Source organism: Astatotilapia calliptera, chromosome 6, assembly GCF_900246225.1.
Source record: "Astatotilapia calliptera chromosome 6, fAstCal1.2, whole genome shotgun sequence".
Classification (NCBI taxonomy): Eukaryota; Metazoa; Chordata; class Actinopteri; order Cichliformes; family Cichlidae; genus Astatotilapia; species Astatotilapia calliptera.
This window is the reverse complement of record NC_039307.1, coordinates 22,984,605-23,002,704: the sequence shown is the minus strand read 5'-3', so window position 1 is coordinate 23,002,704 and position 18,100 is coordinate 22,984,605. Positions and strand designations below refer to the sequence as shown.

Sequence of the window (18,100 nt, the reverse complement as noted above, 5' to 3'; positions counted from 1 at the left end):
TGTTCTTTTCATCCACAGTCATCCATTCAGCACTTGTAAAATAGAAGTTAGAGAGAAAATGTCGTCGAGTTTGAATAGCCAGTGAGCCCCTCATTAAAAGCTTCTACTGTAACGGCTGTATGAAAATTGGCTTCATAGACCAACAGTTTATCTATTTCAGAGTTCACAATACTTCCCTAGACTTTACCTCCACTGTGAAATCATCCCAGCTGGCCATTGATGGCATGGATAGGTAGTAAGATTTGCTGCAAGTTATAGGAACGGTTGGGAACGATGACTCTTGCAGGATACTTCTCATTTTAATTTGTTTCAAGCAACATTAAATTGAGAGAGCACTCTTCTTACTGGAAGAGAAATCCATCTGCATCTGAATTGATCAAATGTAGCCAGCATGCCTGAAATAAGTAGCACGTCAAATAGCGCTTAGTGTGCCGTGTGGTTCTTGGGTGTTTGTGAACTGTATAATTTGCCCCACCATAGATTCGCGTCAGCATCTCCATCATAATAAGACCTGCGTCACCGACGGTCATGCACAGGCATCGCTCAATGCTTGCACTTCTGCACAAATTTAAAATGAGCGTGCGTGTCAGTCAGCTACATTGATCAAACACAAAAAAGAGAGAAAATAGACAGAAGCTAATGTGATTTCAGAGTCTAGTTTTCTATTTCTGGAGTAATATACTTATGTCTGTTCCCTTCCATATGTATGAAATGAAGCAAAAAAGAGATGGGTGAAGTGAAGAAAACCTGTTACTCTAAGTGCAGAAAAGTCGTAATCCATGTAAAACAGTTGGGGAGTAATGGCAACCGTTTTTAAATTAGTCTGGCCACATTACCAAGACTACCAAGAAGGCTAGGAAGCTCTCCTAGCCTTCCCAAGCAGTTGTAATGAAGATAAATCTGGGTTTAACAATGCTTTCTTGAGTTGCCAGTTAATTTAAACTCAGTATTGTATGGGGGAAAACTAATTGCCTGCCTTCCACCCTATGACAGATGGGATAGGCTATAGTAACTCTGCAACTTTGAATCGGATTGGTGGAAGAAAATGTATAGATGGATGGATGCTGTAGGTCCAGCAGAGAACGTTATTTCTAAAACTCCTACACTGTAGGAGTTTTAGAAATAACGTTCTCTGCTGGGTCTCTCATAGGGGAATTTTGATGAGCGCTGAATTCCAGCGACTACATGAAAGGGCTGCATTGTTTCTTTGATGAAAGGCCTGCAGTTACTCAAAGTCAGGGGGAAGGGGATGATTGAGCCAGTGTTGCTCATAATAGGCTATCATAATATTACTGCAATCGATTGTGACAACATTACGAACCCAGGATCTATTCTTAACCCAGTTAAAGGCCAAGGGCTCATCATCACGCTCATCTAAAGCCACCAAAATAGAATTTGCAGGCGGTGGAGGGGTGAACGGATCAGTGGAATATTATTTTTTCCATCCCCACATGTTTCACTTCCTAATTTCCAAGAATTCCACACAACCACAACAGTTAGCTAAAACTATAAGGTGACCTGTTACGCTAGTTGAAAGTGTTTTTGTTTAAACCAAAATGGCATCCACATCCTGCTCATCGGGAATTTCTCAATGACCCTGACAAGGACTTTTTTTTCAGGGAACTTGAGCTGAACTGCCCAGAAATGGTTACTGTCTTACAATCGAGTTTAAAGTCTTGAATTGTAGTCATAGTGTGGGCTTTAGTATGCTTTCTTGTTTCATTCAAACCAGATCTGAAGATCTCTCAGCTTTTCTAACTTACGACTCCAGAAATGAACTGATAATCTCTCACCATCTGCATTACAGTGTTGATTGCTTTCCTGTTGAAAAGGGGAAAACCAAAACTACTGTAATGTGTGGCCTCTTGGCCGCGAACGGAACAAGTCCCCATGAGTGTTGCATCAGAGTTATACAACAGGCATAGTTGGTCAGTTGGACTTTTTTCCGTGGTTTTGGGGTTTTTTTCAGGCTGTTCTGGGGTGGGTTTTTGTTAAGTTTTTGGTGTTGTTGGTAAAAGTTTTTTTTTGTGTGTGTGTGTTTGTTCTTTTCACTAACACAAAGCTAAAATGATGCATGGCTTTATACAGAAAGCACCTCCTAACTCCCCCGATCTCTTTCAGATTTGTGCAGTGTGCTTGGAGGAGTTCAAACAGAAAGATGAGCTGGGGATTTGTCCATGCAAACACGCCTTTCATAGGAAGTAAGTACACGGTCTTATTGACATGCACAAGCACACACAGACACACACGTTTGTACACATCCAGTCAAGGACAAACAAGTCATTAAAGATTTCTTTATCTGGATGGTGTATTTCCATTGATTTTCCCACTTTTTAGGTATAGTAAATACAAATCGCTAGATGTTCTGCAATTTCAGAGACTTAGGGTGAACAATTATTGTCAAGCTTGTTGCGTTTGTGTGGAAGCCAACAATAACAAATGCCTCAGAGTTGCATGTTTTTGGGACACTAAACTAAAGCCCAGTGTTTATGAATTGGGAACTGCAGATGACATGTTGGATTGCTTCAGCCTGTTTGTCCCACACCTCCCCCCATGGCCTCCTACTTCAACTGAGTTCATTATAACAGCACGATGCCTCCCTTGGCCTAGTTTTTCTCTGCAGTTGCTGCAAGAGTAGTGACCTCTCACCTCTATATATACACACTGCTCTGCTCTAGTGCAAGGTAAGGAAAGGCATGCCGCTGTGCAGAGGAAAAGGTTTATTGAGGAGGGTATTGCTGGGTAGATCTTTTTACAAATGATGAGAAGAGAGGCAAATTATACAAGAAAAATAGGGTTCCAGTGAATGTTTGGTTAATGAAAAAGAAATAAAATAAAAGAAGTGCTAGTGAGTCATGCAAGTGCAGAATTATTTGTGAATTTAGAGATATGTTTGTCTTGATCCTTGCATGTAATCAAAATCTGTATCAAGATTTGTGGATGTGTACATACAGTTGTAGATGTTGTTTGTGGTTATTAACGGCTTAAAGTGTTGCACTCTGAGAGCTGGAAATAAATCTCCTCTCACCTGGCTGTCTCTTTATGAGGATTTTGGCTACACTTGGGTCTGAGCGGCTCTAGGAATAGATGTGCGACGGTTTGCAAATGTATGTGTTGTTTTTTTGCTGGTTAATGAGCTGATATATGTTTCATATTTTCCTCTTGAACACAGCCACTGGAAGACAGAAAGTCAAACCTCTGGTGATCTACATTTGACCACTTAATTATTATTATGAGCTCTGGGTAATGACCAAAAGACTGAGAAACAAAACACGTATTTACTTATGAGATGAAACTTGTGGCAAAGAACGCTTTTAAAAGGGCGCCCCCATTAGGCCAGGTGGAAATAAAACTCCTATCCGGTTGTTCAGTGATGACGCGACGAATCCTACTTCCGGGCCTAAAGTAGTCTGCGTTTAATATGCCTTTTGTGTTGTTAACATGTTTAATGTTATGTATTTTCTTCTATTTAATCTCAAAAAGCTCCTAAAACAGTCAGTGATCACTGTTGACCTCCCTCGGCTTTTATTACCACTAATCATTTATTTAAGCTCAGTTTTTAAAACCTTAGGATGTAACTACAGCCCAGCCCATGCAGCAGTATATGAATGACTAACCTCGTATTGTGGATGGATTATCTCAGTTGTTCTCCTGGCTGAAGTTTGGTCCTTTTACAGCATCCTGCCATGCGATTACATTTGTTCCTGACCACTGAGAACACTCACGTTAACTTTTATCGAGTGGAAAAAAAGTTAGCTTGTTTATATTATGCTAACATAGCTGTGTCGCTAGCACATCATTATATACCAGCTAGCCCAACTTCAGTAACCCTACAAACGTCACTGCTGTTTAGTTTTCCGTCTTCATTTATGCTGGAAGTGATAGCAGAGCTGTACGTTTTAATTTGTTTCCAAAACCCCGCAGTCAGGACATGCTATATTGTATTTAGATAGAAGCTAGCGAGCTAACTCCCTGCTAACTTCTAACTCCGTTAAATGTCATAAATTCCGTTTTCATGGATGCCTGGATGTTAAACTCAATTGTTACACCTGGTAGAGCAGAACGCTGATCATTTTATTAAAGATGAAAGACTTTAGACAGTTTTTCAACTCTCAGTAATGCCACAGTGATCGTTTGATATATGGACCTGCAGCGGAGTTTAGGTCCAGACACTGCTAGTGACGTCAGACTGAACAACCGGATAGAAAGCCGCGCAAGCATGTGGAGAACATGCAGACACAAATATTTTAGGATAAACCCAGAAAAAAAAGTTGTCTTTGGTATATGAGGTTTATATTTATTTGCCCCCTTTATTTTCCACTCTGCGTGGGTTTTTTTTGTTTGTTTGTTTGTTTTTTTAAATTTGGGATAGATTTTATACCAGATGGTCTTCCAGATGTAATTTATCATGTAAAACATCACTAACTTGTGACCCCTCCTGAGACTCATGTGCAAGTCTTTAATTCATACTTAGTTTTAGTCATAATTTAGGCATCTAAATTCTTGTAGTTTTGGTCTAGTTTTAGGTTTTAAAAAATGGGGGGGCTGATCAAACGTGTGCGTCTAACCTTACTGCAGGAGATTAATTCTGATTGGATCTCGTCTCTCCAGAGAAATTTTGTCTTGTTTTTATTTGTTTACAAAAGTGTCAGTGCATTTCTTCATAGTTCTTCATACTTCGTTACCATCTCGTTTCCATCAAAGGGGTCTGTGGTTATGACGTACCCTATGGGGTAGATTTAATAAAGAAGTGTAACCCCCGTAAAGCAGCGGTCCCCAACCCCCAGGCCTCGGACCGGTACCGGTCCGCGAGAGTTGAGGCTCAGGTGTGAAATGTGTGGTTTTCAGGGTTTTTATCGGTTTTCAGCGTTATTTTGTTATCGTTTTTATCGTTAACTCTGTTTTCCTGGATCTTTTCATGTGTGTTATGAATAAATCTTCTTTTTTTCGGTACCGGTTCTAGTTTTATTTTGTTGTATTTATCCGTGACACCTTAAAGGCCTGTCCGTGAAAATATTGTCGCGCATAAACCAGTCCGTGGCGCAAAAAAGGTTGGGGACCGCTGCCGTAAAGCGAATGTTTTAACGGCTACATCATGCGATTTATTAGCGCCCACTGGTGGAAAAACTGTCATGGCACATTCTCTAAATTGATTTAAACATACCACATTTTGTTTATTCCATAATTTATTACAACATTGTGGCACCACTGCACATGTAAATATAAATATGCCATACGTATTGCTGTTGTCAGTTATCAATTCCGTTACGTACATTGAGAGCTAAGAGCTAACCGGAGCCCATCTCCATGTATGTGAACCCATAATAATCAATAAAGCTGATTCTGATTTTGATGCTTTTTCCTGCTTACAAGCTGCTATCCTATATTTCCTGTACCCTCTGAATCACTCACTTCTTTCATCCCTGCCTTTAACTATAAGCGCTGTGCTTTTTCTTTCCTTCAGGTGCCTCATTAAGTGGCTGGAGGTGAGGAAAGTGTGCCCGCTGTGCAACATGCCCGTCTTGCAGCTCGCCCAGCAGGCCGGCAGCACAGACCCTCCTGTGCAGATAGAGCAGCCTTTGCCTGGTATTGAGAACTTGGTGTAGCAGACTGACGGCCTCCTTCACAGTACACTACAAACACACGCATCCCGACACTCATGCTCTTACCTGTACAGGTACACTTTTGGTATGAGTGCGTGGACAGACTGGAGAAACTGGAGCTAATGCTCAGATCTACACAAAAGCTGCGAATCTGCCGCCATCGCCACCTCTCGTATCTTTTTGCATCGGTTCACAAAAGGATTTCCTGACATCTGCTCTAACTGAGAGTCATGTGTTTTCATGTATTTTTATTTTCACGGACAATGAAGAAGAGCTGATAACGAAGAAGTTTTCCTTTTCGACCGAGACAGTCGATAACTTTTTCACAACCAAAGCACTTTTCTGGGGACACCAGCGAAAGACCAGGAGGAAGAAGGAAAAGACAAAAGAACTACAGTACACTAAAATCTCAATAGTTTTTCTTTTATTTAACAAGCACTTTATGAGAAAGGCAAACCTGAATTTGCATGTGGCTCGTAGTCCCAAGGTCAATATATTTTATCATTAACGCTCATTTCCATGTACAGTACAAATAAACCAGGGTTAGGTCATTTTGGATTTTTTTTTTGTTAACAAACAAAATGTACATACACATCAGAAAGGGAAAATTTGGAAAGTTTGTTTAGTTTGTGCTGCACACACACACAAGAAACCGAAGTCAAAGTATCCTCGACTTTATGTCTGACTGAATGTGAAAGGTTTTTACACGCACACAACCCACACGCACACAATTCAGATGAAACATGAAGAATTTGTTCCCACATCATTACTCATTCATAATGTTACAGTTCTCCTTTTTTGTAAGGATTCAAACACATAAAGATGATGCAGTGAACAAATTATAGCATCAGCCATGTGTGGATACTGTCAGCCCTCCACAATCCAGGCATTACTCACAGTTGGGATCAGTCACAGGAAATCAACATTTCACAGTGCCCACTGTTTTAACCTCAAATTGTGTTGGTGTGTATGCACTGATGCTTAATCTTTAAACAGTTAAACAGACCCAACGGAAGTAATCAAGCACTCAGACGTTTCCCAACTAACACAGATGTTGCGCTTTGCTTCGCAGCGTTTTTATTTCATTGAAGCCGAGCTGCGCGGGTGCCGCAGAGACTCGTCTTCGCAAACATTTCACAGAAACAAAGTGTCATACGGTCGAGTCGGCGTCACTCGAAATATCACCGCACGTCCCTCTGAATCTGAATCTGAATGACTTCTGAGTTTAAGCACGCTGCTTTTACCGCTGAATTTGTTTTTGCTTCCGCTCTAGTATTTATGCTTTTTTAAAATAGATATATATATTTATTGTGATATCTCGGTACAGCTTCATAGAGAGAACGAGTTAGTGGACTCAGCATAGCTTTCAGGCAACATTTCCACACATACATTGGGAGGGGCTCGAGCCGCGAACCCCTCTCTGGCCCCCACCCACAGAGGTAGCAGTCAGCAGGTTGTAATGAAGCAGCAGTTTCATTCACACACGCGCACACAGGTTCAGCTTTTTGGCCGTAGTATTCTGGCGCTTTCGCCCCTCGCCTCTCTCTGTATAGTACAGGGTGCTTTTGTTTCGTGCCACACATACATTAACCCTGAACCCCTGACCTTTGTGTTTTTGTTTTTGTCTCCTGTTAATATGTTGTTGGGCTAAAAGAAAAAAGCTTCATCACTCTGAGATGAATTAGAGATAGTCATTTTATCAATGATGTGTGATATTCAGTAACAGCTGTGTGTTACCTTTTTTAGAAGCACAAACAACAGCAACAAAAAATGAGCCCCCACTACAAAAAGTGAGCTTTCTGTCAGGGCTAACATGCTAACTGATTGTTCTGTTTTCTGGCTGCTTTCTTTCTCAATTATTACACAAAGGTTGAGGTTCACAATACGTGGACGATGCTTCTTCCATTGTTGCTTTGATCTGAATGTCAGGCCACACACACCGCAGTGTTGACCTCTGTGGACATTAAATAAGAACAAAAACAGGGTTATTTTTCTGTCTTGTGTGACGGTCACTCCTCCTGCATGGAAGCAGCACGGTGCTACATAAAAATGTTAAGGCTGATTGAAACGTATTGGCCAATCCCAAACAGACTTATTAGGACACTAGGTGAGCAGGGCGTGTATCAGACAACATCTCCACTTCAAAAGAGTTTTATGTTGAACAAATGAAGCAGCATCAAATCCTGCAGCGTGTGACGGGCAGAATTTGTTGCCTTCTCTCTTCTCGGTTTCGGTTACAAAAAGGCTGTGACTGTTTTTCTGCACTTCTATTAATCCCAGATCTTCACTTTATCTTTCTTCCATTGTCCCCCGATAGACGCTGGTAATAACACAAGTCTTAATGCTTTGTTCCTGCTAGTGGATTTGTCTTTGAATGTATGTTTCAGGAGAAAAAGGAGAGATTTAATGTGAAAATGTGCTATTTTGCGTAGTCAAGTTGCCACTTTGTTTCACCACTGTTAGATGTATGTAGATGCTAGTAACGTAAATAGTGTATTTACACACGGTGCACAAAGAAGAAAAAGCTCCTTCCTGTAAACTGAACGGCAGCTGACACTTCCCCGCAGTCTGCTCTATCTTAAATGTTGCTCGATTGTAAAACACCTTCCACCTGATTTTTTTTTTCCTTCCCGCGTGCCGTCCCGATCCCGCTAAAAGAGAGCGCGCCAACCCACGGTGAATCAGATTGATCGAGCAAAGAGATGCGAGGGAGTTTCTGTGAGGCTGTGAGCAGAAGAGGCTGGAAGCTGAGCCAGTCATGAATATAGTAATGAACGACTTCCCACCGCTGAAATCACCGTTGACGTCAGCGCCGCTCCTGAGTTACCTCGGGCTATAAATAGACGACAGTCAGGAGCACAGTTTTACACCGAGAATCTACTCGTATTGTGAGTGGAGAGCTTCCGAATGACGGCCTCACAAGCCACTTTTATTATTGTCCCTTTAGGGCAAGGCGTTTGATGGGGGAATGTGACAGACTCAGTTTTATTCATAAAAGAGTCAAGTTGTTACCTTTTCCTTTCAGATGAGGGTTGCGTTACATTTCCGTGGTTGATTTTAGCGACCAGACCATTTAATTTTATTTTGAAATCTCTATCACTGACGCCCTGAAGTGAACTTTCTTCTTGTTTGTATGGTGTGCTATTTATTTCACCACTGCTCCAGTAGTGACCTCCTTACCCACCAATACTCCCCCCCCCCCCCCGTTTTTATTTTAAATGTCCAAACAAATCCTCCCACCTCCCAGCTTGAGCAGCGTACCTGAACACACCCTCTTGCCTCTTTTTTGTTAACACTGATTACGTTTGTGGACTTTCACAGACATTTGTTTGTAAAACTAAGAATTCTGCAGCCAGAATATTTTTGGAGACAGTCAGTATTTGTAAGCTCTATTTTTGTATATTGTTATTTTGGAGAAAATAATATGCTTTTTTTTTTCTTGTTTTTTGCTAATTTCATGGGTATTCATTTCAAGAAAATGTTGCATGTGACTTGAGTTGAACTGTAAATAAAGTTTCCAAGTTTTGGAAGGATGTTTGTTGTGTTTTGTCTTTTCCTCTTCCAGATGTAGTCGAAATGTATCACTAAATTGACAACTCAGGAAAAATAATGTTTGTATGTCCTGTCTCAAGATGCATTCAGTACCTCTTGGCTGGACTGATGTAACTCAGTATTAGCAGGGTGTTCTAAAAGTTCCCTGAAAGCCTTCTGTTGATCCAAAACTATACTGTGACACTAGAAATTCTCTGTATTGGCTTCCTGTTAAATCCACAAACTTGCTCATGCTTAGTTGTCTAAATTTTTCTCCAGAATATTTTAGAGATTTTTACCCCACAGTTTAAACCACCTTGAAGCGACTGTTATTGTGATTTGATGCTATATAAATAAACCTGATTTGAATTAAATCAAAATTATACATATAAATAAAAATTATGTTCCACTGTTATCCTGGTGACTGACAATGGCTTCAGAAAATTAAGGCCACCTCTGCTTAAGTCTTTGGGTTTTTTTTTTCTTCACTGATATCATTTACTCCTTGTTGGGACTGTTTGCCAGTAAATATGATGCACCAGCGCCACCTTCTGGTTAAATACTCAAATGTTTAAACTGCATTTTCAGTTACAATATAATAATTTTTTGCTGACTGCATACTTCCTGGTATTGCAGGTGGATGCGGTCCTGGTTGTTGAGCAGGACAGACGAGAGGCAACTGTAACACTTTTATTTTCTCCAAAAAGAAATAAACTAGAATCATGACACTGGGCATGCCCAGTAGGATTCTTCCTGCATATGAAAGGAAGCAGGACAATTTTAATAACAAGTTTTGACAAAATTGATACATTTTTTTGATGTAGCTGCAAACATTTTTCTTCCACACACATGGGTACTACACACCGGGCCACAAAGGGATGGACATGGTCAATACTCAGGTAGTCTGTGGTGTTTAAATGATGCTCAGCTGGTGCCAAGAAAATATCCCCCGCATCACTAAACCAACACCAGCCTGAACCATTGACACAAGGTAAGCTGGATCCATGCTTTTATGTTGTTTACACCAAATTCTAACCCTGCCATCCAAATGTTTCAGCAGTTATCGAGAGTCATCAGACCAGACAACATTTTTCCAATTTTCTGTTGCCCAATTTTGGTGAGCCCGTGTGAATGGTAGCTTCAGTTTCCTGTCCTTAGTTGTGGCACCCGGTATGTCCATCTGCTTCAAGGATCAACGTGTTTTGCATTCAGAGATGCTTCTAGGCATATCCAATTAAGTTATTGGAGTTACTGTTGCTTGTGAGAATCTTCTCTGTGAATCCTAGAGATGGTTGTGCAGGAAAATCCCAGCGCATCATTGGTTTCTGAAATACTCAGATTACTACAATAATCAGACTACAAATACTCTGGCCCCAGCATTATGCCACATTCAAGGTCACTTAAATCCCCTTTCTTCCTCATTCTCATGCTCAGATTGAACATCAGCAGGTCACCTAGACCATGTCTATATGCCTAAATGCACGGAGTCACTGCCACATGACTGGCTGATGAGATATTTGGGTTTATGAGCAGCTGAACAGGTTTACCTAATATAGTGGCCTTCAGTCTATCTAAAATATTAATTTCAATATTGATTTGCATGGTTTTTAAAAGTGGTTTGAGTGCATAAGACTTGGACTTACAGTACCCTTCGTAGGTGTCCTTTTATTTGAAATACAGTGGAAAATGTTCCCAACCACTGTTACAGCCAGGGACACTCTAACAGTCTCACTTTGTGCTTTAAATTGAATATTTTTACCTGTCAGTAAGAATATATGCATTTATTGCATCAAGGGATGATGTCAAAATTCAATTAACCTGTCCCCAGCCTCTCGTCCTCAGGACTCATCCACTGTTGTCGTGGCTACTATAAGGTTGTTTCTACTTAAACAAATGGGAGCACTCAGTAACATCTGGCCACACGGCATTTCGACACAGCAGCTGGTTTTAACTCATGTTAGAAACCCTTCATCAGGGCACAGCACACTCAGTCTGTTTTGTGTCTGTTTCAGTAAACAGTGGCTCATACACATGTTAATAACTGACAGAGAGAACAGGCTGAGAAAGTACTGGTGTGGCTTGTTTTTGTCACCCTGTAAAATGGTCTCAAGTTTGAGGACATTGTTATCCTAATGCTAGTGTAATGCTACTTTACTTCAACACCAATCACTTTTATGTCAGCATTCCTATTTCAGCCTCTCCCTTTTATCTGACTGTGAACTCATGTCTTGTGTGCACATTTTAGTGAGCGTTTGAATTTGTGTCATACGACATACAAACTAGCACCCACAAACTTAAAATCTATAAATATTAGTTAGCACTTTATAATGATGTCACGCTATTAAGCACTAGTAATATATTAGTAAAGTGCTAGTAAGAGCTTCATTCATCATTTATGATGACATTTATAAATACAGATACATCATTATGATTATATATTTATAAATGACACACTAAGGAGGAGTAATGCTCTGTAAAAGATGAACTAAGCACTTGCTAATACCTTATTTAATACTTAATAGTGTGACATTATTATAAAGTGCTAGCAAATATTTTATATTGTTTTTAAGAAGAGAAACCATCAGAATATCTGTGAAAACTCCAATAGACGACTCATTTGATCTGACCCATGATGGGAAACTGGTCCAGTGTCTAAAAATGCTTTTTCGTAAAATGCAGTTTATCAGTATAATATCAGTATTTTATTTAACAAGGGGCTGTCCTGACATAGATTATGATGTATTACTTGATAGATAGATGTTTGTTTGTCTTTTTTAATTATCAACCCTAAAACTGACAAGTGAGCATAGATACATCAGCCCACTCATGTGAAATCGAGGACTAGGCCTGGTCCTCTCAGCCACCTCAGACCAAAATCAATTAAATGCTGAACATCCAGTGTTGCTTTGGCAACAGTTTGAAATGGTTTGCAATTACTCTCTGTTGAATTTTAAAGCGATAAGATGGCCCACTTTACCTCATGTCCCGGTTTTGTTGGGATCACACTATTGATCGGTCTTCCACTGTCTATCCTGTTTTTAAAATCTGCTTCAAAAGACTCCATGATCTGATTTATTTTCTTCTTGAATTCAGATAATCGAAGGTAGACTTCCTTACTTTATGTCAATTACATAAAAATCGATTTTCAGAATTATTTCAGGAAATAATAAGATTTTTTATTACAGTGTTATAACTCCATCTTAGTCAAAGTGATCAAAAAGGTCATTTCAACATATATTTAAAGTAAGGAAGAGAAAAGAACAACAAACTTTTGGTTTGATCACTTTTATTAAAACATGACCACTTTGCATCACCTAGATCTTAAAACCTGTCAACAGAAGTGCTTCATGTCATGATTACACTGTTTGATATTTAAGGATACACTGTGTGCGATGCCTCTCTGTGAATAACAAAGATCAGATGAAGGCAACACAAGAAGAAGCTAAACAGGAAGGAGGCGCTTAAAGAGTGAGACAGTGAAGTAGCACACAGCCAGACTGCTCATGAACATGATCCCAGTGGGAGAGGCCACCGCGGCGTTGCTTGAAGTGCTGTTAGATGTTGTTGCAGTGTTGTTCGCAGTAGCGGTGCTGATTGTGCTTGTCATGTTTGTTGCAGTCGTGGCAGTGGCAAAGGTGGGAGCGGTTGAATTTACAGTGGAATTTGTCTGGGCATTTGCTGATGCTGCTGATTGATGAGTAAAACATCCGTATGAGACAGAAAGAGAATAAATGAGAAACTGTGTTTTACTCGCCGATGATCAGGATCTGTATCAGAATGGTCAGAAGCATTTTTGATCTCTGTAATGCCTGAAAACCAAAAGGAAAATTGTAATATTTTGACTTTAAACATTACTGTCTAACAAGCAAACGGTCTAAAAGAGAAAGCTGAACAACCTACTAAAAGTGTGTTACTTACAACACTCCTGTATTTTAATTTCTCTCAGCTCAGTTGCGAACTTGTCTCAGTGCCGAGTCTTCTTGCACCTCAGATGAGCAACTTCGCCTCAAGCTGTGAGTTCTTCCCGTCTTTTATACTGTGAATGGCAGACATGAGGAATGACATGAAAGAGACACCTTTGAAGGATGGCCATTCCTTTCACAGCAGTCACCTAAGTTTAACAAACTGCTTTGTTCATGCGTGCATCTCCAGGATTGTGAGATTATTGACAGATTACAAAGGAATCGGGTTGGTCGCAGGTGAAGAGAAGCAGGGCGTGTGTTCAACATGCTAAAGCCATGTCTTGTGTATGCATACTTACTGGTGACGTTAACGTGTCACGACCAAGGTTAGAAGAAAAGTCCCACAGACTCATCCAGTGGACATCATCTCTTACAGCAGGATGATTCTGCTTTATTCATATAATCATTTTTTAACTGCACTTAAACAACTTCTATTTTTCTTAGGCTGTCTGGAGAAAAACATGTTAGATCTTCTTCCTCCAGAACAAAAACTCCAGACACAAAGAAAAATCTTTTGATTGAATTGGACTCTTTTAAAAAAACAAAACAAAACTACAGTGCACCTATCTTCAGATGGCTGCGTCCCACAGGACATGACAGTGATATGGACCAAAATCTCTGACGAAATGTTTCAAGCAGCTTGTTGAATCTACGCCATGAATTAAAACAGCTCTGAAGGCAAAAAGGGGGTCAAACTCAGTACTAGCAAGACTTTAAATCTTAAGAACGCGATGCTTTTATAGTTCAAAAATGTACTTTTGGAGGACAATCTGCTCATAAATGATCTCAGACTCCCATTTCTGAAGTTCTGAATAAACCATCAGTTCACAGCCCATTAATCATCAAACACAGTTTCACAAATATAAAACCAGCATTATTATAGTTGCACTGAAATGAGTTTGTAGTGATATAAAAATACTGTCAGCCACCAGTGCTCCCCCTCAGCCTCAGTGAAGTTTTAATAAATAAATGAGTGGAAGACAAGAATGAGTCAAAATCCAGAACAGATAAATTTTATCACATTTATTTCTGGACTTTAAGTTAAATCTTGGTCAGAGTTCTTCTGTTTCTTTGTGGGTTTGCCGCTCTGCTTCTGTGACTTCTGCAGCAGAGCCAGCGTGTCTCGCTTCTCAATCTTTCTGAGATGTTTCTTCTTCATCCTCTTGATCTTTGACGTATTCCGGATCTGAGAAACAAATGAGACATAAAAGTCAAATATGAGCTGATTGGAATATTACAATAAACCGAGAAAGCATTGACACACGAGGGACTGAAGAATATGCCAGTATTTCTTTTAGCTGGAGACAAGTCGACATACCACTTGAACGATCTCAGCTTTGCGTTCGTTCTCTTCTCGACGTTTTAAGTTTTCTTCTCTTCTTTTCCTCTTTTCCTATTAAAACAGGCAAAAACACAAAAACAAGTGAGGTGCAAAGCGTTGACAACACAATGGTCAAGCAGACCTGCATCACTCACACAGCCTGCCTCCTTACCTCCTTCTGCCGAGCTTTCTCATCCTTAAGCTGCAAAGAATACTGCTTCACCAGTGCCTTCTCCCGCTTGGCCTCCATCTTCTTTTCCCAAGAGGAGCACAATTGTTTGTCTCTCACTAAAGCTGAAAACCTTAGAAGACAAAAAAGGTTCACACTAAAGTTTTACCAACAAACTTTAGGGCGATCTGTACAAGACATCTCATTATAAACGAAACCTTATTACCAAGAACTCTCATCACCATCCTCATTAACTGCCATGTACGTACTTTTCATTCACATACAGTACTTTATAATAATAATAATAATAATAATAATAATCGTCCTCACCTCGCCTTGCTCCGGTCCTTCCACACTCTTCCAGATTTCGGTTTTCCCAGAGGAATGGCCGGGCGGGGCTTCTCACTGGGAGCTAGGTGAGGCTTCTTCGGGACCGGCTCTGCTGGAACAGGTCTGGACAGAGGAGCGTCTCCGCTGCCGTTAACTGTGGATTTGTTTTCTGTATCCGCCGCTGGAGTCACTGTCTGTGGCTCAGCTGGTTCCGGTGTCGGCTGCTCTGCCCCGGGACAGGGCTCTGGTTCCGCTGGCATGCTGGACCTGTCCTCGGCCGGACTCACAGGTTTCTCCTCTGTATTTGTTTCCTCCACCTCTACCGGTAGCTCCTGGAGGACTGACCTCCTGCTCCTCCGGCTGGGAGTCCTCACCGGGGCTTCAGAGCCGAGCACCGGTGCTGGAGTCCGGAACGTGCGGCCGCTGCGGGTCCGTCTGCCCTCCGCCGGTGGTTCCTGGACCTGCTCCGCTCCCGGTTCCGCCTCATCGGCGGCTTTCTCTTCTGACACGGGTTTTCCTCTTTTTGGCATATTTTTAAATAAAGTAACAGCTCATTACTAAACCGTACTTCTGTTTCCACGTGTGAGCTCTCCCAGCGTTGTGTACGTCGCGTTATTTCCGGTGTCGACGATAAACAACATGGCTTCACATTACCGCCACCTCCAGTTCTGGAGGGCAAACTACAAATTTGAACTTCCTCTAAGGAGCGCCATTGTTTGGCTTTAGCTTTTATCATGAAAACTGTGGTGTTTGCTCTTTGTAATAATGCTCATATAAATGTGACACCATCAATGTGTAGCTTAGTTAGCTCCATCAGTGAGTCAGTCTCAGAGATACCTCTAGAGTTAGATAGTGAGTGAATTTAGCTTGTCACAGTTCACATATACACTAATTAAACACACTTGGATTTTGGGTGTCTTCTTTCTTTACAGCCACAATCAAATTTGAGAAGTCAGTGTCTTTGGTTGCATGTCTTATTAAGGCGAGGTTGCTGGAAGTGAACCACAGAACACAGAGAGAAAGATCCTGAAATGACGCTAAAATACAAACAAGAGGAAAGTGGTCAAAGTATTTGATGAAGGCTGAAGAACCTCATAGGCCGACTTCATATGTAAACTTTAATTTGTTTCATATTTTACTAAATTTAAAACAGGGGGATTTCAAATCAAATGTCATGTAAACCTCAGTAATGTAAGTAGCTGCTGTGAGGCCTTTTTGAGCTTTTTGGGTTGAGGCCAAAAAGACCAGTAGAGGTCCTTAAAGATTTGAACCCTCAGAATCAGTTTGCGCTTCACTGATCTCAACCTGATCCCGATTTACAAACTTATTACTGATTTAATTTTCAGAAATGCAACTGAATAAGTTAAATAAGCTAACAATTTTACACTTTTTTTCCCTTAAGGGCAGCAAATTTAGTTTAAAAAGAAGGAATAGGGCTTTGTTTGGATTCATCACATCACACCCATGCAAGTAGTAAAGCTTGCAACCCCCTTTTTTGATTTGTTGTATTTTTATATTTCATAGTGCAGTTATGACAGGTATAAATACCAGAAGTTATTAGAAGCAGATATTAAAACTGAGACCTCAGTCATGCCATTTAACCTTAGCCGAGCCTTAACTGTGGGAGATGTGAAAACATTTTTTCTTAACTAAAAATCCTCTTCCTTCATTGATGTGATTACATTTAGTCACCCTTCAGACCCTGATGGAAGAGTCTGACTTTAATGCCAGAGTGACTTCATCACTATCCTGGCAAAGTGTGTTAGTGTTTAGGTGTTACCCAAGATCCACAGTGACGGGAGACAGCTGAACCATTTAACAGGTTTCAGTGAACAGTTTCAGGAATGTGCAACAGCACACAATGTTCACAAGCAGTTTTCCAAGGACCAGGACTTCCCTCAGGTAAGTGTTACCAAAACATGGATTCAGACAAGTATTTCCATAGGAACTGGGAGGGTAAGGCTTGCAGTTAACCTTCCAGAACAGAGGAGTCTCCGATGAGACTGAGGAATTGGGACAGGAAAGTGCTGTCAGTAAGTGGAAATGCGAAACAGGTTTGCCTGCTTGAGTCTTCCCTCGACCACACCGACTCCTGGAAAAGAACATGCATGCAACTTATAGAGCTAGACAACAGAACTGCACCTGGAGGACAGGAAACTATGACATGATTTGACCTTTCACCTTTTTAGACCTTCCCAAAGCTTCCTTTCTGTCTAATCCAACCATAAAGGGCATGTTAATCGATTATTAACCAGGTACTGACAGGAACACTGAGACAGGTTTGCTTGTTGTAATTTAATTTGCTGTTGTAATTGTAATTTAATTTAATAATTGTATTTGATCCAAGTCTCTGGTACACTAACTGTCAGTATTTTTCAGCATAAGGATGCATCACCTGAAAAAAGCATATTAGAAGTTGCCACTCCAAGCCCCGGGCATCAATAAAGTCAATCCACGTCAAAGCGTACCAAAGCCTTCTTAAATAGCACAGCTCTGCCCCCTCTCACTTCTATCTGCTGTAAATTTGAAAGCTTTTTATTTTTTATTTTTTTTTGCAAGGTCCCAGAAGATAGACTGTTGCACATGTTACTGCTCACAGCAGAAAACAGGCCAAGTGTTTTCAAGTGTTCATGGGTGTTGTTTTGTAGGGGAATCTTGCCCATCACAGGGGAACCTGAACTTGTTTTCCCTCCACACACATGGCCATCCCACCGCTCATAGGCTCATCAGCCTTCTGTATAATTATATTGCTTATAAAGAATTCAATATTTTGTTTTAACTGCGATAAGATCGAAGCTTTAAGTAGAATTAGACTGTGCCTGACCAATTGGTGTAAAAACTTTAGGGCCAAGAACTCGTGACTGTACTGCCTGACTTTGTTCTAAAGTTTTTCAGGGTGGGATCTCACCTGTCAGAGGTGAACCTCCACTGTTTTTATTTTTTAACAAAATTCTCAAAAACTTGCACAAAGTCTTTATCTCCACATTCTTATCTCTAGTTAAACCACATCCAAACAGTTTTCTCACACAGTGTCCCTGCTCACACCGAGGACAAGGCCAAGTATCTGTAGGCCACCCCACAGTGTCCCTCATAGGTTCATCTGCTTGGGTTTTACTTAGTAGAGAAAAATGCAGGTAACTAAAAGACACACACACACACACACACACACACACACACACACACA

General features: G+C 40.7%; 2 protein-coding genes across 6 annotated transcripts in view; one reads left to right on the top strand and one right to left on the bottom strand.

Moving 5' to 3' along the window:
- Positions 1 to 6,154, top strand: part of rnf24 (ring finger protein 24) — a 39,765-nt gene extending 33,611 nt beyond the window's left edge. For all 5 annotated transcript variants that reach the window (XM_026171176.1, XM_026171173.1, XM_026171175.1 and 2 more), the window contains 2 exons: positions 2,122 to 2,201; positions 5,465 to 6,154. In XM_026171176.1, coding sequence (XP_026026961.1) covers positions 2,122 to 2,201; positions 5,465 to 5,606 — 222 coding nt within the window. In that variant the 3' untranslated portion in view covers positions 5,607 to 6,154. The remainder of the gene's footprint in view (positions 1 to 2,121; positions 2,202 to 5,464) is intronic.
- A 7,950-nt stretch (positions 6,155 to 14,104) lies between these two features.
- On the bottom strand, positions 14,105 to 15,604 carry ccdc86 (coiled-coil domain containing 86). The gene is made up of 4 exons (XM_026169330.1): positions 14,917 to 15,604; positions 14,590 to 14,719; positions 14,415 to 14,489; positions 14,105 to 14,282 (listed from the first exon to the last, which is right to left on the bottom strand). The coding sequence occupies exons 1-4, from the start codon at positions 15,444 to 15,446 to the stop codon at positions 14,133 to 14,135; spliced, it is 885 nt and encodes a 294-aa protein (XP_026025115.1). The 5' UTR covers positions 15,447 to 15,604; the 3' UTR covers positions 14,105 to 14,132.
- Positions 15,605 to 18,100: the final 2,496 nt, after the last annotated feature.

Coding starts and splice junctions, on each gene's coding strand:
- ccdc86 (XM_026169330.1), bottom strand. CDS start 15,446: ATGCCAAAAAGAGGAAAACCCGTGTCAGAAGAGAAAGCCGCCGATGAG. Junction 14,720..14,916: donor AAGGACCGGAGCAAGGCGAG/GTGAGGACGATT, acceptor TTGTCTTCTAAG/GTTTTCAGCTTTAGTGAGAG. Junction 14,283..14,414: donor AAGCTGAGATCGTTCAAGTG/GTATGTCGACTT, acceptor TTTGTTTCTCAG/ATCCGGAATACGTCAAAGAT.